Below are 27,062 nucleotides of genomic sequence, written 5' to 3'. Positions count from 1 at the left end.
CACACACACACATACACTCACATTTAAGGCATCTTGAAATTCTATATTGGTCTTTATGACCTTAGGCACACTTCTTCCAGGATACCAAGTATAAAATCTCTAGAATCTTAGCAATTAAAAAACAATCCCCATTTGAGAGGCTGAGATAGGAGGATTGCAGTTTATGGACAGCCTCACCTGCTACTTAGTGAGGCCCTTTGCAACTCAGTGAGACCCTGTTTCCAAATAAAGAATAGAAAATAGGGCTGGAGTTATAGCTCGGAGGTTGGTTCCATCCCCAGTACTGCAAAAAAAAAAAAAAAAAAAGTTCCATCAGAACCCCCAAAACTTAGTTCCAAATCATGTTTGACATTATATGCAAACAAAAACAATAATGAAAAACATCTGTCAGAGATCTGAGGCGAAAGACCAGAAATGGATTCCTGTCATTTGGAGGTAAAGGCTAGTCAATTCATCGATAGGAAAGAAAGTGTCCTTCAGGGCATGGCTGTTTCAGTGTGGGCTACAATCCAGGCATCCTGGCTCAAATCTCTTCGCCTCTTACCATGTGATCATTGTTCAGGGGCAGTTTGCTCAATTAATTGGAGAGATAACAGTACCCATCTCATAGGGTGTCCATGAAGATTAATCCATTAAATATTCCGAAAATGGAAGCTAACATCACCATTGCTCTTGGATTTAATTCATTTTTAGCAAAGAGTTACTGTTTCATAGGATTAGAGCACTTCTTCAGTTCTCAAGTTGGGGGTGGGGGGGTAGAGAGCCTGTTATTTCTAATTCCCCAGACAGTCCTGTGCTGCATGTTGACTGCAGAGGCACCCTGTGCCAGAATCTCTCCCGCCCCCCACCCCATCACTGTGGCATTGCAAGAGCTGTCACAAATGCCTGGGGCACAGAGCAGCTGCTGGCACCAGCAAAGTCACCCATGTTGCATATGGAAGAGCCTCTCAGCAGACAGGATAAATATTTCCAGTCTGCTGTCTGTTAAGCAGCTTCAGGGATGGGAGTCAGTCACATTGGACAGGATGCAGAACATCTTTTCATGCAATTGGCCATTTGTATCTATTCTTTTGTAAAGTGTCTATTCAGTTCACTTGCTCATTTCTTGATTGGGTTATTTGTTTTGCTAGTGTAGAGTCTTTTGAGCTTTTTGTATATTCTGTATATTAGCCCCTTATCAGAGTGGTGGCTGGTAAAGATCTTCTCCCATTCTGTAGGCTTCCATGAAAAGATGTTCTACATCATTAGCCATCAGGGAGATGCAAATCAAAACTACACTGAGATTCCATCTAACACCAGTCAGAGTGGCAAGCATAAAGAAATCATATAACAACAAATGCTGGTGAGGATGTGGGGAAAGAAGAACTTTTTTACACTGTTGGTGGGAGTGCAAACTAGTTCACCCACTATGGAGATCTGTGTGGAGATTCCTAAGAAAACTGGGAATAGATCCACAATATGATCCAGCTTTACCACTCCTGGGTATTTTTCCAAAGGGGTTGAAATCAGAGAACTACAGCAACATATGCATACTTATGTTCATAGCAGCACAATTCATAATAGCCAAAATATGGAACTAGGACTTCCGGGAAGATGGCGACCGAGAAAAGCGGGGCTTAAGAGCCCCGCTAACAACCAATCTCCATTACCACAAAATCACCGCCTTTCATAGCCAGAAAACACCATCACCAGAGAAACAAAAAAATCACCAGGCTCCAGAGAGAAAGCAGACTGAGAACAGAGCTCAGAGCCACAGAGGAGATACACCGGCCTTACCCCCGAGGACGTGGCAGCAGCGCCATACTGCCGGCGGCAGTGGCGATTTCACCGGACGGCTACAGCAAGCCGAGGTGAGCCGCTGCAAAACAGCCAGGCGGGATTTCTCAGCGAAGGAACATCTAAAGCTCCCAGTGGCTGAGCTCAGCACATGCTGCAGGGATTCAGAGTGCAAATCAAAACCAAGAAGAAATACGCCAGCCTCACGGCCGAGGGCGTGGCAGTGGCGCCATATTGCCACCGGCGGCAGCAGCAGCGAATTCACCAAGTTCAGTACGGCTACATCTGCGTACTCAAGAACAGTGAGTCAAATTGCGGGCCACAGAGGAGAAATCCCAGTACTGTACTCCCTGGGACTTGACCCAGTGGGGGAGTGGCGGTGGCAGAGATATCACACCATAGGAGAACGTGCAACCTGGCACCCCCCACAGTCTAAAGCAGCCTCTATCGACTCTCTGGGTCGGAGACTCTGTGATACAACCCAGTAAAGGAGTAGTGGGGTCTGAGATACTACTGACTCGAGATCCAGAACACCTTAAGTGAAGTCATAGTGACCCAAGGGAAGAACCCAGAGAAGGCACAAACTTCCGAAATCATGGGAAAGAGGAATAATACTGGAGCAATGAATGCCCACAACCCCACAACATCAGAACCCGATAAAACAGAAAATCAGAGATTTCTAGAAGATCAAATCAGGAAAATAACTGTAGAAATAATAGAGGTGTTTCGAAAAGAATTCAGAGAGAGTCAAAAAGAGATAAAGGATGCAATTAATGAAGTAAAGGCCTCAATTCAAAGCACAAACAACCGATTAGACCACATGGAGAACAGAATCTTGCTTTTAGAAGATGAGCAATCCAAAAATGAACGCCTAGTTTCTAATCTAGAAAAAAATATCCGACAGCAGGAATCTGATATTGAAGAAATATGGGCCCATTTTAAGAGAGCTAACCTAAGAATAATTGGAATAGAGGAGGGAAAAGAAAGTGAAACCAAAGGGATCAACAATCTCTTCAAGGAAGTAATAGAAAATTTTCCAAACATAGAGCAAGAGGTTGATACACAGGTCCAGGAAACTTATAGAACTCCCTTTAGACAGGATCGGAGAAGAGGATCCCCACGCCACATAATTGTCAAAATGACCAATGTGGAAGCCAAGCAGAGAATCTTAAAGGCAACAAAAACAAAGGGCCAAGTGACATTCAGAGGTAAACCAATTAGAATCACTCCAGACTTCCCAAACCAAGTCATGAGAGCCAGAAGGGCTTGGAGGAACATATTCCCAACTCTGAAAGAAAACAACTTCCAGCCAAAAATTTCCTACCCAGCAAAACTTTCTATCAAATTAGATGGGGAAATAAGAAGCTTCCATGACAAACAGAAACTGAAGGAATTTATGTCTTCAAAACCAGCACTAGAGAAAATACTCAAAGAGATTAACTACAAAGAAGAAATAGGAAACACACATCAGAACCAGAGAAATAAGATTTTCCATCCAACAGACAACTAAGATTAGTTATCTGTGGAGATTCATTACTTATGTTAGTCTTTTACCTATCTCTAAATTGTATTGTTTGCCTTTATTGTTAATTTTTAGGATTTCTAGTTGGAATATTAATATACCTTCAGATAAAGCATTTGGAAATATTTTATCCCATTCTATTAGTAACTGTTAACTTTGTTTACATTGTCTTTGGATATACAATTTTTTTTTTAGGGAGTTTGTATACTCTTCTGTTGCCTGTGCCATTGAAATCATATCCAAGAAATCACTGCCAATTTCAATGTTGTGAGGTTTTATGACCCAGATTTTCTCCTAAAAGTTTATAGTCTTAAGATTTATATTTTGGTCTTTTATCTATTTGAGTTAATATTTGTATATGGGATTAGGTAAGGGTATATCTGCCTTTAGAACAGTACTACACTGTTTCAATTATTGTAGCTTTATATGGTTTGAAATCAGAAAATATATATCTTCTAGCTTTGTTCTTTTTCAAGATCGTTGTGGGTATCTAGAGTCCATATTCCATATTAGGATAGATTTTTTTTTTTCTGAAAAATAAATATATAAATATATGATAGTTTCACCAAAAAAAAATAGAAAAAAATATTCTCTGGTAAGAAAGAAAGTAAAAAGAAATATTGAAATGTTATCTTTAAGTCATCAAAATCTTGGTATCAGACAAATGAAACTGTTATGTGAGATTATCATTTTTAAGTTTGGATAAATTGCTATAATACTAGATGTCAACCACTAAGCCAAGCATGGGAGGGAGGGATGGGGAGAGAATGGAGTGGGGATCGGGTGGGGGCTGACTGGGCGATGTGTGCATGTATGTCTACAAAAGTTTGTATCCCACTATGATGTATGAATACAGTGCACCAATAAAAAATTTAAAAAAATTAAAAAATAACAAAAAAAATATGGAACTAATCCAGGTCCCCACAACAGATGAGTGGACTTCTTTCTTTTCTTTCCTTCCTTTCCCCCTCCTTCCATCCCTCCTTCCTTCTTTCCGTTTTGGCACTTGGGATAAAATTCAGAGGCATTCTACCTCCAAGATGCCCCCCAGCTCTCTTTTCATTTTCTGTTTTGAAACAGTTTCGCTCTGTTGCTGAGACTGTCCTCCAACTGCGATCCTCCTGTCTCATTCTCTCAAGAACCAATCATGCTGGGTGTTGTGGCTCATGCTTGTTTTGTAATCCTAGCATTTGGGAGGCTGAGACAGGAGAATCCAAGTTTGCGGACAGCCTGAGCTACTTAGGTCCTTTGAAACTCAGTGGGACCCTGTTTCAAAATAAAGAATATAAAATAGGACTGGGTATATAGCTCAGAGGTAGAATGCCCTTGAGTTCCATCCCCAGTACCACAAAAAATGAAAGGAAGGAAGGAAGGAAGGAAGGATGGATGGATGAACCAGGATAACAGGCATGTGCTATATACCTGTATGTGCTGGACTTGTTCAGGCAGTATTTTGAATTTTGGTGAAGAGGACTTAATCTTTGTTGTCAAGAATGAGAGATATTTTATCTTATTTTCTGCTATTAAAATGCTCTTTCTTTCACAAACACTTTAAGGAGTGTTTAAAGAACATAGAAGGTTATTACAAACTAGTATTTTTATTGCTGCCCCATAGAACAAATTCCATTACTCAGTTAAATGCAATCTGCCTTCAGCAGCCAAGACTCTGGAGCCAAAGGTTTTGTCTGATTGAGTTAAACACTCAGTCCGGAGTCCAAGGGGCTGAGGAAGGGGAGAGGGTGAGTCAGGGCAAGAGGAGCTGCAGGCAGATGAGTTTGGGACCCAAGGACCCAAAGCTGGGCTTGTAATTGGAGTAGGACCTGGGTTTTGAAGGTATCCCTTGCACAGATCCTTGTGTCTCTTGAAAAGTCCATACGTAATGCCTATGAGTCTTCCATGAGAGTTTAGCTTTGTTGAGTTAAATGTTGAACACACAGTAGAATTTCTATAAATCATTTGTTAATTAGCCAATTAATGGATTAGATATTGGCTCTTGTTCAAAGTGCTGACTTCTGGGAGAGATTGAACCATATATTAATAGGTTTTAGTCCCTATTCATTCTGCCATGAGCTCGAGTCTTTCAGATCCTTTGTTATCAACTAAGTGAGCTTTTGTCTAGGGATGGGTGAGGGGGAACAGAATATGGGGTGTTACCTGCAGACCCATGAAGTGGGGCCCTTGGCCTCTGCGGAGGGCATGAGCGGAGTTGGGGTGGCCAGGAGAAATTGAGCGACTCTAAGGCTGAGCTATCCTTTCTCCACACTTGGATTAAAAGCCTGCTCTGATCATTTCAGAGACTGGCTGATTTGAGATTTAAGGTGAAAGAGTCATAACAGCATGCCTTGTCTGAAAATATTCTAAACTCTGCATGACCTTCAGCAAAATACAGAGTAGGCTAAATACGATTTGCAAATGAAGAGAAATGTTATTTGTCAGTCTTTTAAATGGGAGGACTTGCTTGTCATGATCGATACTAAAATAATGGGAAAATCAACGTTGCTGATCTAAACCCAGCCCATTTTATGTCAGTTAAATGTGGACATCACTCCAGTCACCAGCAAAGACACACAAAGAAGGCAGTGTGCCACATTTCTTGAGCTTTGCATATTTCTTAGAGAACATCCACCAAATCTACTGAGAAGTTTGGGAGTTTGGTCCTTGACATCCACTCTGTGAGGAGCCACTGATTATTTTAGTTATCATCCTTAAAGGCTCTTTGATACATTGAGAATGAGGCTTAGAACACCATGGGGAGGCCCATCCTGTCTGTTTCCCCTTGCTCTGGGTTTATACCTGGTTGCACAGAGCCATGGGTTTTGGTTATGTTCCCACCTCTCCGTGTTCTTCCCACAGACTTGCAGAATTGTCATACCTCAGTGAACCCCTAATTGTGTCACTGGGGCTACTGTTTTCTAGGCTCTGTAATCACTTTTCAGCTCTGTTGCACTTCTGTTGGGCCAATACTGAGGTCTCCACGTGCCGTTTGCACTTCTGCAGTTTGCACCTATCACCCAAAAACCCTCTCTCCCTCTCCCCAGTCTTTTAAAGCTCCCACCCCACACTATTCAGGCCTCCAGAATTACGCCATTTTGAGATTAGCCTACTGTAGCTCCAACAATATTTTCCACCCTGGCAGACAGACCACCAGGAGGCTTCTGCATGAGCAAGGTGGTGCAAAGCATCCCTGGGCCTGAGTTTCCCGGGAGTGTCTGGGGAGGAGGGTATCAGTATGCAAAGTGCCTTATGTCTCACCACTAATAGCATCTCTTCTTGTCTTTCTGGCTGTGATCTGTGGGTGCTTCCACAGTGCGAAGGACCCTGAAGAGTGGCCTGACCCCAGAAGAAGCCAGAGCCCTGGGCCTGGTCGGCACGTCTGAGCTGCAGCTGTGACACCCTCATGGGCACCCTCAGACATGTGCTGCTGAGCAGAAGACTAGCTAATGTTGGATGGAACCTCTCTGGTGGATGATGGGGAGGCTTGACACTAACATATCCATGGTCCTGAGAGAGAGTGCTCATTTCTCGTTGTCACCAAGGGGCTTGTGTTGCCCTACACATTGGCGTGGATCTCTGGGAATCTCCTGCACGTACTTTCTCCATCGTGTCAGCTGTGTTTCTCTTGTTTCCTTCACAACTGGTTTATTAGTTCCAAAGTGTGATACCTTTTCTGGGCAAGAAAAAGCCCTTTTAAGGAAATCACTTCTGTCACAGTTATGGCAAATAAGGCAATTTTGAGTAAATTCACAGACTGGGTCTCCACAACACCAAATTATCCAGATGTAAACTCCAACCTTGTACACAAATGAAAGCACATATTGTTTACCAGTTGTGGATTTTAGATGTACTAAATGTTTATACAAATTCATAAATGTACACCATGTTTCAAATACTAAATAAATAGAGTTTAATGCCATAATGAGAAACTTTTCTTCACCTGGTTAAGGGACCTTAAAGCAGCCATGCAGACTGGCCTCCTTCTAAAAGGCAAAGCCTCTTGTCAGTTCATCAGGACCCTTGCAGGATGAGCTTCAGGCCATGTGGGCTTCGTTTTGTTGGGAGAGTGAGCAGCACTGGTGGTGCACCCTGGGGAACTCCTGGTTTAATTGGGCATGGCCCGCACTGCAGGATACATTAGCTCTAACTTAATGCCTAGCACCTTACTCGGGAGGTTTGTTGTGACAGCAAAACACAGTCAAGAGTAGCTTTTATGTATCTTGACTATTCTGCAACTCACTTTCTTGCCTTTTATGGAAAAAATTATCTCAGAAAATTTACTAAGTCATCAAAGCAAAGTAGAAATTTAAAGCTTTGTCTATAGGTGATTTTGGAATTGTACATTTAGTTCTTGGCTTTCAAGATGACCAAGAGCTAAGGTGTCCAGAGGGAAAGGAACCATGAAGGGGTCTCAGCACTTGCAGAGCAGTGTTGGGTGTCTGGTGCCCAGGAAGAGGTGAAGCCTCCACAGGAGCCCCAGAGGTTCTACATGAACAACCTCTGGCTCCAAAATCAGGGGAAGGTAAGCCATTGCAGCATTTGAGGAAGTTGGGAGAGAATCCCACCTTTGCCTCAATTTCAAAGCCTCTGCACTATGCATATAACAAACACTTTGATGCCCTCTCTTGGTGGTTTGTTGAGAATGTTTGCTTTAAAATAAAAGATCATATTTAGAAGGAAGTGATGGCATACGTTTAATGTTAATGTTGGGAATCAAAACCTTCTCAAAACCAGCAAGCAAAATTAACTAATTTCCTATAGCTAGGAATTTTTGAGGCAATTTTGATTAAATTCACAGACTGGGTCTCCACAACACCAAATTATCCAGATGTAAACTCCAACCTTGTACACAAAATAAAACACATATTGTTTACCAGTTGTACATTTTAGATGTACTTAGGTAAGTAGAGTCTCTTTTACTTGCGGTGGTATTTTGAATACTTTCACTGTAGTATGGAAGTAATCAGAGCAGGGGCTGCCACTCTCGTCTAAGGATTGGACTCACCTGGGTGCATCAAGAACTACGAATTGTTCCTCTGCCAGGCATCATGATTTGGCTGGTCTGGAGTATGGCCCGACTTTTGGAATGTCTAAAATGTCACCTCATCTCCTTCCCTTGGCTGTAATGTGAAGATGAGTTTGAAAGCTACGGAGTCATAGATTGTTATTTGTTTCCTCCTTCCACCCCAAGGTAGTGGGAGTTGGAGACTAAAGGTGATGTTTTTGAGAACTTGACAAAATCAAATATAATTTCTGAAAACAGTTGTTCTTATTCACTATTGTTAACCTAAAATAAATGACAGATAGATTGGTGCTCCAAGATAGTTCATTCCAAAATAGCGGGGGGATTGCAGTTCAGGAGACACATGCGACGGCAAGCTAGAGGTGCCCCTGAGGAGGCTGGGGCAAGGGAGAGGTTTAAAGACAAGAGAAGTGCTTGTAAATTGTTTGAAACAAAATAAATACTGGTTAAAGCGTCTTATCACAGGTGTTGATGTCTGTTGGTTAGTGGAGACTGTCAGGTAAGTGTTCTTGTGCCAGTGGCTAGTTTTCTTTGCATGGCTATCTGTCCTCGTGGGCTAGCTGTTCTTGTCTGACTCATGTAGAAAGATGAGGCTTGGAAAAAGAAACTTCCTGCTGTTGTTTGTTTATATAGGCACAGTGTGCAGATGCCACTCCCTCATGGCCTCTAGGCTCTGTTTTGTTAGGGTTAGACGTAAGTGACTTCCTTTTGGTATTGATAAGTGTTCATCCAGTAAAAGAACTGATAACTAAGTGCTGAGCAAAGCTTTCCTAACGCTGTTACCTAGTAAACTGTGCCTGGTCTTTTCCTTCCCTGAAAGCCAGGAAAAGAAGTTCCTCATTTAAGATTTTTTCCTGCCTGGTACTCTGGAAGGAACATAAGAAGTAATGTTGGAGAACACCTCTCTCCAACTCTCTTTCTTTCACCCAAAGAAATGCCTGCCTGCTCAGAGGCAGGACATAGATGCAATGGAAAAGGACCCAGAGGCAAGTGTCTAAGGGGAGTCAGGACACACCTGAAAGTCCCTGTGAGTCATGCTCACAGCATAGCTCTAGAACCTTCTGGATAATTTCTCTTCCCATTGGACTGTTCAGTTCTACAGAGGAAACCGATCCATCAAAAAGTTTAGGAGAGCCTGAAAAAGACATCCATCCATCTGCATCTTCAAGTGTTTTAGTACTTTTTAGTGAAATGGAAGAATTGTTTTTGTCATTTTGTTAATTTTTTCTCCTTGTTGCCACTTGTCTTGGCTGCCTTTATTAGCTGATTTTTAATTTAGGATATTAAATTCCTCTAAAAGATATCTGAGAAGCAATAATTGCAAGATGCTATTCTATTTTTAATCTTCCTGGTCATTACCAGAGACATTCTTGAGCTTATATCTTCATTTGAATGCTGTAAAGTAAAAAAAAAAAGGCAGTTTTTTTGGTTAAAGATGTCTGGATTTTGGTTTCATTTCAATCTGAGGGTTTTGTGTTTTTGTTTTTCTGTTTTAAAAATAACTTACCTCAAAGAACTTAGGGCTAGAGGTAAGAATGCCCAGGGCCCTGAAGGGCTGAAGATACAGTTTTATTTTCCTCCTAGTTCTTTGTTGAACACAATGTAAAAACAGCAAGGGTCAGGAGGAGAAGACTTTGTTCCAGCTACCAATTTTGATTACCTCCATATTGTCTGTGGCTCCCAAATCCTCTATGTGTTCATGGCCCAGATACCACTGTAGTATGCTAAATGACAGCCACCCAAAGAGTCTGTAAATATTACTTTATAAGGATACTTCGTAGATGTGACCAAGGATATTGATGTGGGGAGATGAGCCTGGATTGTCTGGGAATGCCCTAAATCTAATCATAAAAACCCTTATAAGGTAGAGTCAGAGTGAGATTTGATAAACACAAAAGAGAAGTGAAGACAGAAGCATAGATTGATGTGGACCCAAACCAAGGTCCCCTGAGAGCCACCAGAGACTGCAAGATTTTTTCCTAGGGCCAGCAGAGAATACAGCCCCACTGACATTGTTAACCCAATGAAACTTATAATGAACCTCTGGCCTCCAGAACAAGAAAGTAAATTTGTGCAGTTTTAAGCCATCAAGTTTGTGACAATTTTGTTTTAGCATCTCTAAGGAACTGTACAGCTGTAACAAATACACACTGAGGACCTGTTATGGAAATAACCCTGTTTTAGGGAAGAATATAGGAAAAGGGATCATTAGCCATCCTCTAAGGGAGCTTCCTGAGAGCCATGGGAAGCAGTCACCAACTAAAATTAAAATTTTACTTTATCAACTATTCTGTGCCATTTCCAGTTTTATTAAATCAGAAATCATTTTATCAGAGAGATAAGTAAAAATAAAAAAATACTAAAATGTTTAAGGGATAAAATGTCTTTGCAATTGCAGTAAAGCTATATATTAAAATATATTATCAGTTTTGTCATAAAAGATATTTAGTAGAAAAAACTAATTCTGTTTGCTAAGCAATTCATAGAAGGAAAGTGGAACAAGTGATTTTTAAAAATAATTAAAATGCTCTATTGAAAGCATATGTTTGAACACTTCACATGTATTATTAAAAGGATCCTCTTAGCCATACATTTAAATGAACTGAGGATGAAGGGTATTTGAAGAACTTTCCCTAAGTACCTAAGCTGGGCAGTGATACATCCTGGCTTGTCCCACTAGTTGCTCCTTTTTGTTTTTAGGCCAGCTGCAGCTTAGCTAGCCATAGTTAGTGATGCTGCTGGACATGCGGCACAAACTGAATTGGTTAAGACTGAACCAGGGATGAGCCTGGCTTTCATATATTGTTAGTTTTTACCATTGTCATTCTCACTGTCTTCACCTTTATCTGTGAGGCCTGCACTCATAATAGATCTTATTCACATAAGACTAACTGTATGGATACTGAAAACATCCAGCTAGATGGTCTTATCCATTCTGATTGCTACATTTATCAAGGGTGTTCTAGGTGGACAAGGCTGGTATGCTAGGTGCTATAGGGAATGTAAGGATGTGTAATCACAAAGATGTCTTTTCCAAAACCACAAACTAAGGTGCACTGTCTGATAAAAGATTTTTGAGCCATAGCCATTGAGCATGGCAAGGGGCAGTCTGAGAGATCATTTCTAGATGTCAAAATATCAGCACATTATTAATGTTTTTCATTATGGCAAATCTTTTTTTGACCAAGATGGTTTGTGAGCTGAACTAAGGTAATCCTGCCTCTAAAAAAAAAAGCAGTGGCTTGTCTTACCAATTTATATAAACATTTAAACTAACAGAATTTTCACAACTTTTTTTCTTGTTGATTAATTTTGCTTGATTGTCTACTCCTATTGGTTTGTCCTAAAGTATAAGGCAACTCTTGATTTAGCACAAAATTAATGTGATTTTAAGTTCAATCTATTAATGCTTCATGGGATTCTGCACCAAGTAGGATGAGTTTCCAGAGTAATACAGCCTCCATATCAACAACCATTGGAAAACAGGACAAGGTAAACAATCAAAAGTTCACTAAGTGGTACCACGCATGAAGTGCTCCACCTCAAAGAGGGCTTCACAGAGCTCTGAGGTAGAGGTAGACTAGAGCTGGATCTTGGGAGCTACTGTTTATCAAAGAAGAACAGATCTGGGTGAGTTATATAGAAAGTTAATGATGGGAAAACAAAGCTTGGGACCACATTATAAAGGAAAATAAAGCACTTAATTTTTCTGAGTTTTCACCTATGTGCTAGCTCATTTAATGGTCATGTTTAACTACATAATGGAGACTTTGTGTGCTAAGAAGTGAATAGTTGGCTGGAAACGCAGAGTTCAGACAAGGTGGGCTTACGCGAAAAGAAATTCATCTTAAAACCCCAAGGGTAAAGAGCATAGCCAGCATGAATTGTGAGCCACCTAGAGTCCAACCAACTGTAATGGAACAGCCAGAGTTATGCTGCACAAATAAAGGTAACCAGGGACCCTCTCTGTGAATGGCTACTATACTGGACAGAATAAAGAAAACACATTATAATACCTAGAGTAACTGATAAAACCTAAAGAAAAGTATAGCTTAAAAACAGGTAAATTTAAATTATTTTAAAAATAATAAAAATCAAACTGAGGTGTAGATAAAACATGACTAAACAGGGGCAAATAGGGATGTACATAAAACATAACTGTGAGTTGATAGTTGTTGAAGTGGGTGATGAATACAAGGGATTCGTTTTATTATTGTATTTCTTTTTTTTTTTTTTTGGTGGTACTGGGGTTCCTGGAAGCCCCTCTACCTCCGGGCTACACTCCCAGACCTCTTTTTACATTTTATATTTGGAAACAGGGTCTCCTAAGCCAGCGCGCGCAGCTGGCTTCGAACCTGCGCGATCCTCCTGTCTCTGCCTCCCAAGCGCGGGGATTACAAGCGTGCGCCACCACGCCCGGCCTATTGTATTTCTTTGTACATGTTTAATATTCCCCATAATAAAAAGCTGAGAAAAAGTATGTTATGTAGAAACTAAAATCAGCCCTAGCCCCTTGCTTTCTCTTTGTCTAGTTGTTACTTATGCTTTACTGGATTAAAAACAGATTTTGAATTCCCTATGCAATAAAAGTAAAACCACCCAGGAAGTTTCAGTTTCAATGAACATCTTTGTCCCCCTTTCAGCTGATTAAAAATCCTGATACTTGGGGTGGGGGGGCTCCAGACAGAGGAGACCTTAGTGAAATAAAGGATGGGATCTAACTGAGGGAGATAGGAGGGGGGAGGGAGACACCTCACTGGACATGATTCACACACACAAAGCTACCAAGGCCAACCACTGTGCTGAGCACAGGGAGGTAGGAGGGAGAGGGAGTGGGGTGGGAACTGGAGGAGGATTCAACGAGTGCTGTGTGCATGTGTGCCTCTATTACCCTGAACTTCAAGATGTATGATTACAATGCACAATAAAAAAATCCTGATGGGAACCTTGCCTGGCCATTCTGATTTAGATTCAGAATGGGATCTGGATTTCTTACTTTATACACACAACTCCAGTGAAATGGGTACATGTTTGGAAGTTTAGAGACGGAACCTGTAAGTGATGGATTCTATGAGGTAGTGTGCGTAAGCTGCGCCTTTCATCCCTCTCCTTGGTTTGGTTACTTCCTTGCAAACTGCATGATGATGATGTGGCACTTCATGCACAATCTTTCCTATATCAATGCATCCTGATATTGTACCATTTATTTTTATTTTGTAACTACCATATACTGTCTTTTTCTTAGGCAATTGATTTCTTAGAGTTCATTACCGTTTTAGTTGCATTAGCTTCAAAACATAAATCTGTTTTTCCCCCATTTAACTATTCCAACCCCTCTGTTAAATCTTTTGTCAGATGTGCTTTCTTCCTCCTTCGCCAGGGCCAACTTCATGGGCAGGTGACCTAAGCAGTCATGCAAAGGCCCATACTCGAAAGGGCTTCACATTTGGTTAACTACTTTTCTGTCACTATCTTGAAATTCATATTTTTATCCTTGTATTGGTGTTCTGTAAGTGAAGTCTGATGGAACAGTGGAGCACATATGAACCAAGATATGGTTGTGCCCACTGTTCTTTAGTTCACATATAGCCTTTATGATGGCAGGTAAGGACAAGTTTCAGGTAGCCCCACAATGTGACAGAAACAAAGTGGTACAAGGTAAGCATGTCCATAACTGATTACATAGGCTAATGACAGCCTCAAGAAGTCATGCTTTAGCTGGGCATGGTGGCACATGCTTGTAATCTCAGCGCTTGGGAGGCTGAGACAGGAGGATTCCATGGGTTCGAAGCCCCTCAGCTACTTAGTGAGGCTCTCAGCCACTTAGTGAGACCGTGTTTCCAAATAAAGTATAATATACGTCTGGGAGGATAGCCTGGAGGTAGAAAAGCCCCTGGGTTCCACCCTTAGTACCACACACACACACACACACACAAAGTCATGCTTTCCATTTGAATTAGTCTTCAAACACAGAAGACAATGCATTCTAAGAAACATGAATAACCAAGGACACCTATTATATCCTTTATGTTATTTTCCTGTATTAGCCAACTACTTTTTTTTTTTTTCTTTCTCAGAACTAGGGATTGAACACAGGGGCATTCTACTCTGAGCTACACTCCTAACCTTATTTTTTATTCTTCAATTTGAAATAGGGTCTCACTAAGTTGTAGAGGGCCTCACTAAGTAGCAGAGGCTGACCACAAACCTACAATCTTCCTGTCTCAGCCTCCCAAGTACTGAGATTACAAGTGTGTGCCATCATAGTCAGCTAATAGCCAACCACATATTGCTGAAAAGGATGACACAGAAGAAAAGAAAAATGTATGGCTATCCATATTGCCTCTTTTTCAGTCCTTTGTTACTCATCAGTAAGTTAGAGGTAGATGTATATTGGAAAAGTTTGACATATCAGGAAGTAAAATAACAGTTGATCAAGTTTTCTACAAATTTTCCACTGCTCTGGTAAGAATGAAATACATATGCAATCAGTAAGCTTATATAAACTATGAAATACAAACTAATTTTGGTGATTCTGCATGAGTTCAATGTTTTTATATTTGCAATTAAAACTAGAACTGAATAACAAATGATAAAACACGTTAATAATTTAAAATTTCATTTTTAAACTTACAATAGCATTAAACAGCAAATAAGTTGTAGGAGAGACCATAGAAGAAATAGTATTGTTTACTTAAGTTTTTTTTTTTTTTTTTTGTATGTTTGTGTGTGTGATACTAGAGATTGAACCCAGGGACATTCTGTCTCTGAGCTAGAACCCTAGCCCTATTTTCATTTTGAAACAGGGTCTCACTAAGTTACAGAGGCCCTTGCTAAGTTGTTAAGGCTGGCTGCAATCTACAATCCTCCTGTCTCAGCCTCCCAGGTACTAGGATTATAGGCATGTGCCACCATACCCGGCTTCCCGATTTTTTAACATTTTGCACTATGCCCTGCTTTTTATCCTTCAAGGCAGGTCTTGAGCCCTTCCTTATCACAACCCTCCTCCTCCTACAGCCTTTTGAGGACTCCCATTTGTTGGCACTGGTCTGAAGGGCACCATTGCTCTCTTGGCTTCTCTACTGTTTCACTTGTGGAATTTGGAAAAGGGCTACAACTGAAGTAATGCATGAGCCCTGTGAGTATTAAAGGAAGGCTACCTGCTGCAAAGGAAGACGACATGACTTCTCATTTCTCTTCTAACTCTGACCTGTCTTGGAGAAGCAGTCAAAAGCTAGAATGGTACTGTTGGCTCTTTCTTGAATTGTTGCTCATTTATAAATGCTCAAAGTGTAATAACCTAAGAGAGCCAAAGCATCTTCCAAATTAGGAAAGATTTGACATAGTCCTGTCATTGTTAAAAACACAATATTTAATTAATTAATTAATTTGGTGGCACTGGAGTTCCTGGAAGCCCTTCTACCTCCGAGCTACACTCCCAGACCTATTTTATATTTTTTATTTGGAAACAGGGTCTCTAAAGCCAGCGCGACTGGCTTCGAACCTGCACAATCCTCCTATCTCCACCTCCCAAGCGCTGGGATTACAAGCGTGTGCCACCACACCCGGCAAAAACACAATATTTAAATGACTGCACTGAATTATAAATGGCTAGTTTTTAACTGTAAAGGTAATAAAGAGGTGATGCTATTTTAAATATTTTCCATTAGAAGTGATCCTGTTTAACTAATGTGCTGGCACATTTTAAAAGCAACTGAATATGGATGGCATTAAGATGTCGTTATGCTCCCAAATACTTCTTTAGGAGGCATGAGTATTGGGGATTGAGCGAATACCCTTATTCACGGAGCTGGCAAGCGTCTACCACTGACCATACCACTAGCTTTCCCAGAGACTTTTATACAACTTTTTGTTATATTAGTGGATAATTATGCATAATATCAGGATTCACTGCAATATATTTGTACATGCACACAGGGTAATTTAATTACTACTATCTCCCCTTTTCTTCCCTTCTTCGTTCTCCTGGTTTCCCTTCTATTTTCAAGATATTCTATTACAATATTTTCACAATATATTCCTTTTCTCCTTTTAAGCTCTCTAGTGTCCACATGAGAGGAAAAATATGACTTAACATTTGGAGTCTGGCTTATTTCACCTACCATGATGTTCTTCAGTTCCATCCATTTTTGTGCAAATTACATAATTCTTTGTCTGTGTAAGCCTCCATTGTATATATATATATATTCAATACTTCATTTATTCATTCATCTGTTGAGACAGGCTAGTTCTGTAACTTGGCTTTTGAGAATTGAGTTGCTAAAACATGGGTATACATGTATTGCAAATGTATGCTAACTTTAGTTCTTTTGGATAAATACCAAGAAGTGGTATAGCTGGATCATATGCTGGTTTCTTTCCTAGTGTTTGTAAGAACTCTCATACTGATCTCCATATCGGGCTTTTCCTAATATACAATTTCATTAGCAGTGGGATAAATGTTCTTTTCCCCACATTGTTACCAGCATTATTACATTTTTGAGGACTGCTATTCTAACTGGAGTGAGGTAAATTCTCAGTGTCATTTTGATCTACATTTCCTTGATTGCTTAAGATATTCATCATTTTTCATATGTATTTGGCTATTTCTTTTGAGATATGTTTTTAGCTTATTTGTCCATTTTACTGTTTGGATTTTTTTTTTTTGAGTTCTTTATATATTCTAGACATCATTAGTAGCTGGCGGAGATTTTTTCCCATTCTGCAGGCTTTCACATACTTCTTAGATGTTCAGAAACTTAATTCAGCACCATCCTATTTATAAATTCTAGGTTTATTTCCTGAGGTTTAGGAGCCTTATTGAGGAAGTTGATGACTGTGCCTATATATTTGAGTACTGACTCTATGTTTTCATCCAGCAGTTGTAAATTTCTGGTCAAATTCCAAGGTCTTTGATTCACTTGGAAATGACTTTTATGCAGAGTGAGAGAGATCTGTTTGTATTCTTCCACATGTGGATACCCACTTTTTCCAGCACCATTTGTAAAAAGACTGTTTTTCTCCATTTATTTTGTGTGTTTATCAAAGATCAGATGATTACCTTTGAATGGGTTTGTCTGTGTCTTCTATTCTGTTGGTCTTCGTGTCAGCTCTTATGCCAGTACCATGCTATTTTTCTTTTTTTATAGCTACATAGTATAGTTTGAGAATGTTGCTCTTACCGCTCAGATGAGCACTGGTATTTCAAGACTGAACTATTACAAAAAAAAGTAGGGGCGAAGCAGCCAGCTAGAGATTGTTCCTTAAAGGCCAACACTTTTGTGAATGTGTGTGTGTGTGTGTGTGTGTGTGTGTGTGTGTTAGTTACTGGAAAATGAATCCAGAAGCAATTTCTACCTACAAGCTATATTCCTAGATCAATTTTATTTGGAAACAGGGTCTAAGTTGCTGAGAGCCTCAGTCAATTCCTGAGGGTGTCCTTGAACATGTGGTCCTCCTCTCTCAGCATCCCAAATACTAGGATTAAAAGTTTATGCTACCACACCCTGAAAAGGCCAACTCTTTGTGTGTGTGTGTGTGTGTGTGTGTGTGTGTGTGTGTGTGTTACTGGGGATGGAAACCAGGGGCATTCTACCTCTGAGCAATACCCCAGACCTATTTTTTTAATTCTTTATTTTGAAACAGGGTCTCAGTAAGTTGCAAAGGGCCTAAGTATATGAGGCTGGCTTTGAACCTGTACAATCCTCCTGTCTCAGCCTCCCAAATGCTGGGATTACAAGCTGCGCCACCACGCCCGGCTAAAGGCCAACTCTTGATCTTGGCATTTTTTTTAATAGACTATAGAAATTGGTAGATGGAGGATCAATGCCTCTTTTTCAAAAGTGTTTATCATTACAATTAATAATAAAAAGTTTTAAAACTTCTCAAGTGTTTAAAGTGTCAAAGCAGACATGCAGGTTACTTCTTTTAGTTCCATAAAAGGGGTCACGGAAGAGATGCCCTGGTTTGGTTAGCACATAGAAGTAGTGCAAAGAAAGGAAGCATGGACAAGCACTGCATGGGAGAGAAGTCAGGAAGGAGAGCAAGTGAGCCAGTCAGGGCTGAAGTGTGCAGATGGTGCAGACTCCTGTTCCTCACTCTTCATTCTCCATCATCTGGGCTTTCAGTAAAAAAAATTGCCACACAAAGACCTTGGGGTTGGGTAGGTGATTCCCTACTTCCCCTGCTGAGAACCAGAGTACAGGCTTTCTTCTGCCCACTTCAGGGCTGCAGGGTCAGGAAACAGACATCAACTCTTTATGCACAGTCCTTCTGAGTTTGTTTTTAGTAGGTAGATTATAGGATAGCAAAGTATATCTCTTCTTAAAATTATTTTTGGCAAATATACAAACATCATAACACAAAACTAGAAGCAAAAACCACAGGAAACGAATGAGGAAAAGCTTTATAGAAAGCAAAATAAAAAATGAGCAGATTGGCATATGTTCACAGTAAAGGATATAAAGAACATATAAATAATGCTATATGAAAATATTATGATGCAGTGTTGTCCAAAAGAACTTTCTGAGATGAAAATGTTCCACATCTCTATACTGGTTACTATGGAATCTACTTGCCACATGAATACTTGTAAAGGGTTAATGCAACTGAAGATATGAATTTTTCATATAAGTTTAAATAGTCACATGTGACCAGTGGCTTCTGATTAAACAGTATATTTCTAATATTTCATAAGTCAAAACCAGTGGTTTCTTTGGAAAACTTCTCTAATCACTGCTAAGGGCTTAAGGATTGGTGTCAAGAGTAAAGCTTTCAATAGATTTATCTGACCTCTTAAATTAAGTTTGAAATTCTAAAGCAGTTTTTGGAGGTATAACTACTGTGAAGAATTCTTGGGGATAATTCAGTATGCCCTTCCAACTCCTGGCTAATGTTGAATGGGAGTAAAAGGCGTAGGGTTTTTGCCCCTCAAGATGATGCAGTCAGTTAGTTACAGAATCTAAGACTGGAGCCATCTGTGCATGGAAATCATCACTGTTGGGCTGGTCGAGAGCTGGGAGTGGAGGTGCTCACTTCCGGACAGGGTTTCCAGACCCAGCGGAGGGCTTAGGGATGGAGGAACCTGAGGGCCCTTTCTGAGCAACTGCAGGCTGCATAGGCCCTTTCTTTTTTGGAATTAAGATTTTGTTCTTGCTTTTAAATACTTTGCTGGGATCCAGCTTGTTCACAAAGGAGTCAGTCTCTTCCGTGAGTAGGTCTGTGTTGTAGGTGATGGGTTTATACATGCTGAACCATTGCTGTAAAGCAGAATTGGGAGAGAATGTCACAATTCAAAAGAGCAGTGCCATACTTTATAATCTTTAGTGGGGGTGTGGAGGTTGAGAGTTGGAGACAAAGGGCAGGAGTACAGATTGAGCACTCCAATCCAAAATCTAAAACTTTATGTGTCAACTGAAATAATCTATGCAAAATTTGGGAAGTTCTGAAATCTAAAGGACTTCTGGTCCCAAGCATTTCGGATAAAGATACTTAATTTGTATTAAGTTTTGCAAAATTGCCTTGAAAATCTATTAAGAAAAAGTGATGTCAGAACTTATCAACCATTGGTCAGACACATTGTTTTATGAGGTCTCATACTCTAAAATCAATGTAGTATGAGAACTAAGAATCTGAGTATACTTCCTTTTCTAGTGAGCCCACCAGGGGATACTGTCCCTCTGCCCTCAGCTAGTTCTTTTCTTGAGGATTCTGGCAGCACTTTCCCTCAGACTTATGACAGAGACTAGTGCTGGCCTTTCCCGAGCAAAGCTGTAAGTGCTGATGTTCTCTTCCCTACTGGCTTTCCAAGCAGCTAAGAGCAAAAGGCATCCATATTTATTGACCTTTCTTTGATCATAACCACCTCACAGTGTTTACCAGAAGAAAGTTGTCTTTATGTGAAATTTGAAGAAAATAGGCTGACTTGCTGTATATATAGTAAGGTGGTGATGGGGCTGAGTCTCTCATTTTCTGCTAATTTAGTGCTGTGAGAAACTACCATGAAGAAGGAGCCCAGACCATCTTATTCCGGTCACAAGTTCTTCCTGCCAGATTTGGTTTTTTCAAGCCAGGCTGTATAGCAGTATTACTTGCCACCTGTGTATCTGTAATGATGCCCAGACCTGTACTATAAATGAGGCATATCCATATGATGGAATGTTCAGCAGCTATTTGGATAAGATAGCTCTATATATACTGATAGAAAATGAGCTCCAACATGGAGTGTTAAGTGAAAAGAATATATGCAGAACAATCTGAATAGTACATTACACTTATGATTCAGCAAAAGGGAAACAAAACAATAACAAACCCCATACATATGCATGTATCCCACACATATGCATACATATGCATTATCCCCATACATATGCATTAAACCCCATACATATGCATTATCTCAGGAAGGGTATACAAACTGGTAACTATGGCTACCTCTGGGGAGGTAAACTGGGTAAAGGGGGAATAAGAGGCTTACTTTTCACTCCTCCTGAGTGCATGTATCTGTTATTCCAAAGACAATAACTGGCATAAACCCCAAAAATATTTAATTAAAAATTAGAGCTGGGTGTGGTGGCACATGGTTGTAATTCCAGTACTTGGGAGGTTGAGACAGGAGGATCACAGGTTTGCAGCCAGCCTCAGCTACTTAGACCCTCCACAGCTTAGTGAAACCTTGTTTCAAAATAAAGATAGGGCTAACAAGGTGTGGTGGTGCACGCTTGTAATCCCAGCATTCAGGAGGCGGAGACTGGTTTGCAGACAGCCTCAGCTACTCAGGGAGGCCCTTCACAACTCAGTGAGATCCTGTTTCAAAAAATAAAAAAACTAAACATTAGGACTGGGGATGTAGCTCAGAGGTAGAATGCCCCTGGGTTCCAGCCCCGGTGTCGCAAAAAAAAAAAAAAAAAAAAAAAAAAAAAAAAAAAAAAAAGAAAGAAAGAAAGAAAGAAAAAAGAACTCCCTAGGTGATTCTGAGGGTCAGCCAAGTTTGGGAGTCAGTTAAGTAGATCAGTATAAAGTGAGATTGTCCACCTATACTGGAATCACATGCCTTGCTTATTGAAAACAGGGATTCATGGGCTCTATCCCAGATTTCTTATATCAGACAGGGAAGTTGGGCATCTGCAATGTGCTGTAACCATCTTCTCAGAAGATGTGATACACATCATATTCTGAGATGGCAGGCATTCCCCCTTACCTTGGCCTGTGGGCTAATGCCATAGCTGGTGAAAGCATACTGCCACTGGGGCAGGCCCAGGTGGGTGATGAGCAGGCGATAATAGGCGGTAAAAGTATCTGTGAGAAAGTGCCAGTATAACGCTCTGTCTAGGAACCAGATCTCAGTGTCTTGGGCTAATGCTAAAATAGCAGACAAAGGAAATAAATAAGGGATAGCTTAACACGTATTTCCTTGTAACTGTAAAGTCAATATATACTCATGCTAAGACAAAAATCCAATAGTAGGAGGATATAAAATATAAAGTAAAAATTCCTTCTCATGCCTCCCTTCCAACCTCCCAGTCCCATTCTCCAGGGGCACTTTTACAAATTCTTATCAGTCAATGGATCTATTTGCTGGGCTTTGGCCATCTGAAGTACAATCAGGATTCTAAGCAGATGCTCTTTTTCAGTGTAGATTTAGCACTTTTCTCCTGCAGTGAGTACATACTATGCTCTCAGCTTTCCTGATGGAGACAAACTCGGAATGGCTCCGGCTCTTTTAAGAGGTGTCTCTCAGGAATCTAAAGTGCTCTGAAAAATTACTATAAAGGAGTCTAAACCAACTCACTCCTGGGAATCCTGCCTGTGCTGTCCTGATTGAGCTGACAAGTACTATCTTACCAGTTCCAGCCTCCCATCTCTTTCAGACTTCTTTTCTTTCTACCTCAAGCCTAATTCACCTGTTGTCTAGACAGCTGTAACATTTTCTTAAGTAGCCTTCATCAACCAGTCTCCCTCTTTCCACAACTGCTTATGATCACGAACATTTTCATTGGAATCCTGCCATTCTGTTAAACCACCCTGACTGATTCCCCACTGACATCCAAAGTATGTCTAAATCTTTCCTCACCTTTCCAAGCTCAGCATGAGAGGGAGTAGCTGGCCATGATTCCCAAAGTGGGTGGTATCGCCTCCTCCAGGGGGGCATTATATTGAAATGTAGGTCAAAAAACACAAATGCATACTGAATTTTTCTGCTTATTCACTTACAGGTAAATTTCTAGGGGAATGCTGAGTGATTTTTCTGAAAATGGGTGATAAGCCAACTATATATATGGGAATCCGTGCAGCCTATAAGCGATGTAACCTACTGGATTAAAAATTATGCATCAGTTGTACTTTCCCATGACTTGACTCCCCTCCCACCCCCATCTAATCCAAATCATAGTTCAAGATGCAGCCAAAGTCTATTTGCTAAGATTCGTCTAGCTGGAGATGGTCTTCCCTTTCCCCAGAGATAAATCCTGGTGTCTGTACATTCTCACTCCATCAGAGAGCTACTGAAGAGGGTTTGGCCTTGTCCAGTACTGTAGTTTCACAGTCCCTAGGTCAGAACTGCTGCTGGGCAGATCAGAGGGCACACAGCCTCAGTAGCCACCACCTGATCCCTTTTTTTTTAAATTTTCTCCACTTGGGTTTTTAAGGGCTGGTAATTCAGGTTTTTACGGTTGATAATTGATCTAGATAAAGCATGAAAGAAAGAATGTGTTTCCTGGATGCTTACTAATGTATGAGCTTGCAGGAGTCTGTAAACACAATGACTATTTCTTTTAGTTTTAAAAGTTTTAAAAACACAGAGGAGGATAGCTAAAACGAAGAGATTAATGAGCCTACAGGAGATGCACAGAGAGGACTAAAGAGGCTTTTGGGTCTTGGAACATAAAAGAGACCTGGCTATTTATCAGGAGTTTAGCGGAGGGATGTGCCTTTTGTGTAATGGCTGACAAGCAAAGTCAGTTAAGACCACACCCAACTTATAGCACTGGGCTTATAAATGAGTCTTACCTGGTTTCTCACTTTTGTAGACAAGGCAAACCTTCCCACTTCCATTGCATGAATCCAGCTCAAATATCACATTGCGAGAGTCAAAGTGAGGCTTCTCTGGCTGGTCTTCACTGGCTGCAAACCCAGAAGTTAATGGTAATATTAAAAAAAAAATCAACTCAAGCACATAGATAATATCCAACTTTGCTATGATGAAAAAATGGGGCGGGGTCTTATTTCAGACATATTTTTTATTATTTTATTAATGTATTATAATTATACATCATAGTGCAGTTCAATGGGATAAAAACACACATGTACCTAACTTTTGGTATATTTCCCTCCATACCCAAGCTGCTCCCCCTTTCTTCCTCCCAACATGTGTTGGTGAAATTGGTAGTATTACTTTCACATCTTACCATATATTATTTGAACTGTTTCCTTCTTCAATTTTCTCTCTTCCTCTTCTTAGCTCCTTTTTCCAACTCCCTTCCTCTACTTTACAGGTCTTTCTGCACATTATTTAAAATTCCTTGTTTCCTATTTTCTCTCTAGTTTCCATATATGAAAGGAAACATCTTTTTGACTTTCTTTTTTTTTCTTTTTGACAGTATTAGGAATTGAACACAGGGTCATCCCACTTCAGAGCTATACCTTCACCCTATTTTTTATTCTTTACTTTTTTTTTGGCATTACTGGGGATGGAACCCAGGGCATTCTACCTCCAAGCTACACCTCCAGCCCTATTTTTTAGTTTGTTTCTTTTTAATTTTTTGAAACAGGGTCTCACTGAGTTGCAAAGGGTCTTGCTAAGTAACTGAGGCTGGCAGTGAACCATGATCCTCCTGTCTCCACCTCTGGAATGCTGGGATTACAAGCATGTGCCAACACGCCTAGCTTGTTTACTTCTGAAACAGGGTTTCAGTAAGTTGCAAAGGGCCAACTAAGTAGCTGAGGCTGGCCGCAAACCTGCTGCCTTCCTATCTGAGCCTCCCAAGTATTGGGATTACAAGTATGTGTCACCATGCCCAACTATTCCTTTCATCTTTATGTTTTCAAATTATTTTGTTTCTTCCTTTTCATTTTTCTTATTTTTACTCATGTCATTCAATGGAGATGTTAACTGGGCACAGTTAGTGGCATTGTAGTCCCAACTATGAGAGACGCTGAGGCAGGATGATCACAAGTTCTAGGTCAGTCTGAGCAACTTAATGGGGACCTAGCTCAAAAAAAGGCTGGGAATGTAACTCAGTGGTAGAGTACTTGTCTGGCAGGCACAAAGCCCTGGGTTCATACTCAGTCAGTACCAAAAAGGAGGGGGATAGATGTTTATTCCTTTTTGTGCATATGGTACTTGGAATTAAACTCAGGGGTGTTCTACCTCAAGCTACACACCCAGCTCTTTTTAATTTTTTCGTTTTGAAAAAGGGTCATGCTAGGTGGGTGAGAGTACTGCTAAGTTGCTGAGGTTGGTCTTGAATCTGTGATCCTCTTGTCTGGCTTCTCAGGTACGGAGATTACAGGTGTATGCAATGATACCTGGCTAGTTTTTATTCCTTCAGTAATGAAGGTTGTGTATGTGCTGGTTTAAACGTAAGCTGCCACGCTGTGAAAGGGACATATGGCTGGTTTCTGAGGGCAACCTTAAGCTGCTGAGAGTGAACCCTGGCCAAAAGCCAGGAAGAAAACAGGAATTTTAGTACCACAACTACAAGAAACTGAAAAGAGTCAACCACAGGGGGCCTGGAAGAGGTCCCTGTGCTTCAGATGAGATAACACTTTCTGCTCACATCTTGATTTCAGCGATAAGGTTGCTGGGTCGTTAGAAACGTAAAGGACTCAGCTAACCTGGAGTGGAATTCTCAACTCATGTAGACTGCAAATAAATAGATAAAACTGATAATAAATTTATAATGTTTTGAGCCATTCATATACAGAAAGAAAACTGTATACCAAGGCACTGTTTTTCCCCAACAAGGTGTAATATTTATTTCCTATAGGAGAATGAGTCCTTTCACTTTCTACATCTTTTCCCCCTTATCTCTCCATTCTCTACTATGAGGACCACAGAAACCACTGTGTTAATTTGCTGAGGATGCTGTAACAAAGTACCACACACTAAGTGGCTTAACAGAAATGTACTACCTCAGAGTTCTGGTGCCCAGAAGTCTGAGATCAATGTTTCCACAGTTTATCCCTTCTGAAGGCTGTGAAGAAGAATCTGTTCCAAGCTTCTCCCCTAGCATTTGTTTTTGGCTGAAAGTTTTTGGTGTTCTTGGCTTATAGAAGAATCATCCCTACGTCTGCCTTCATCTTCAAATGGCATTCTTCCACTGTGTCCAAATTTCCTCCTTTTGTAAGGTTCACCATATTCTAGTATGATCGCATACTAATTAATACTAATTAAACCTGCAATTTTAAAATAAGGTCATATTTTGATTGGGAGTTAGGATTTGAATATATCTTTTTTGGAGGGAGGATGCAGTGTGTAAAGGTTGTAGGTACTGGCTTTGAAGCAGGCTGCCATTCTGTGAAAGGGACATACTGCTAGTTTCTGAACACTCTTTTATTTTTATTTTTTATTTTTGCAGGTCTGAGGATGGAACCCAGGGGCATTTGACCTCAGAGCTAGACCCCCTGCCCTACATTTTTTATTCTTTATTTTGAAACAGGGTCTCACTAAGTTGTGGGGGGCTCACTAAGTAGCTGAGGCTGTCCACAAACCATGATCCTCTGGTCTCAGCCTCCCAAATGCTGGGATTACAAGCGTGTGCCACCACGCCTGGCTTTCTGAACACTCTTTTGCCTGACTTCTTCCTTTTAAGTTTATCCAAAACATGATAGTACTTTTTAGAATATTCCTTGTATTATGTTCAAAAGTTCTTAAAAAGCTATCTAATACATTCCTACATGTTTTGTCTTTTTTCTTGTAATCTGAGAAGTATATTTAGTCTTCATATATAGGACTGGTGATTTTTTCACTCCTTTTCTCTCAGTAATCTATACTTTTCCACTATCTTCTAATTTCCACTGGTGTAGATGAGAAGTCTGATATTAGTCTGCTTAATACTCCTTAACAAGTATTTTGCTATTTTTGCCTAAAAGCTTGTCATTTTTTCTATATTAGAATTATGTATAGATTTACTGGTTTTTTTATGTTTGATTTGGGTCTAGGTGAGTTCTTTCAATTTGCAGAGAAATATTCTTTTAGTACTTACTTACATATTATCTTTCTTTTTCTTGAGTATTTATTACCTATTCTTTTTTTGAGTAAATATGATTCCAATGAGAGGTGTCCTGGGTACTACTTACATATTATCTTTCTTTTTCTTGAGTATTTATTACCTATTCTTTTTTTGAGTAAATATGATTCCAATGAGAGGTGTCCTGGGTCTATTTTCTTCTCTTCACACTCTCCTACTTTTAATTCACCTCTTTAAAACTTATTTATCTTTGCTTTATAATATTTTTTGCACTTAATTTTCAGGCTAATTTAGGTATCAATAATTCTTCATTTCGTTTAGTCGGCTGTTTGAGAATGTTTACTTTTTTTAATCTGTAGAAAGTCTTTATGATGTCTTAAATCTCATGTGTCCAGACACTTGGAATCATAGAGCCCACAGTCATCAACCATGAGGATGAGAACTGTGCAGAGGCTGGTACAGCAGGAGGCAAAAGAAGGACTGAGTTTCTCAGCATCTACACTAGCCTAATCCCAGAGCATCTACACTAGACTAATCTCAGAATACTATCATGTTTTGT

General features: G+C 40.2%; 2 protein-coding genes across 7 annotated transcripts in view; one reads left to right on the top strand and one right to left on the bottom strand.

Annotated features, from left to right (window-relative positions):
* FHOD3 (formin homology 2 domain containing 3) overlaps nt 1–6,688 on the top strand; it is a gene marked incomplete at both ends in the record, with an annotated part of 515,230 nt that extends 508,542 nt beyond the window's left edge. For all 5 annotated transcript variants that reach the window (XM_080714776.1, XM_080714775.1, XM_080714774.1 and 2 more), the window contains one exon: nt 6,606–6,688. In XM_080714776.1, coding sequence (XP_080570902.1) covers nt 6,606–6,688 — 83 coding nt within the window. The remainder of the gene's footprint in view (nt 1–6,605) is intronic.
* Nucleotides 6,689–19,345: 12,657 nt separating this feature from the next.
* Nucleotides 19,346–27,062, bottom strand: part of TPGS2 (tubulin polyglutamylase complex subunit 2) — a gene marked incomplete at both ends in the record, with an annotated part of 30,122 nt that continues 22,405 nt past the window's right edge. For both annotated transcript variants that reach the window (XM_080714492.1, XM_080714491.1), the window contains 3 exons: nt 19,346–19,573; nt 21,514–21,674; nt 23,322–23,435. In XM_080714492.1, coding sequence (XP_080570618.1) covers nt 19,346–19,573; nt 21,514–21,674; nt 23,322–23,435 — 503 coding nt within the window. The remainder of the gene's footprint in view (nt 19,574–21,513; nt 21,675–23,321; nt 23,436–27,062) is intronic.

This window comes from Muscardinus avellanarius, assembly GCF_963383645.1.
Source record: "Muscardinus avellanarius genome assembly, chromosome: 17".
Lineage (NCBI taxonomy): Eukaryota > Metazoa > Chordata > Mammalia > Rodentia > Gliridae > Muscardinus > Muscardinus avellanarius.
This window is presented reverse-complemented; position numbering and strand designations above follow the sequence as displayed.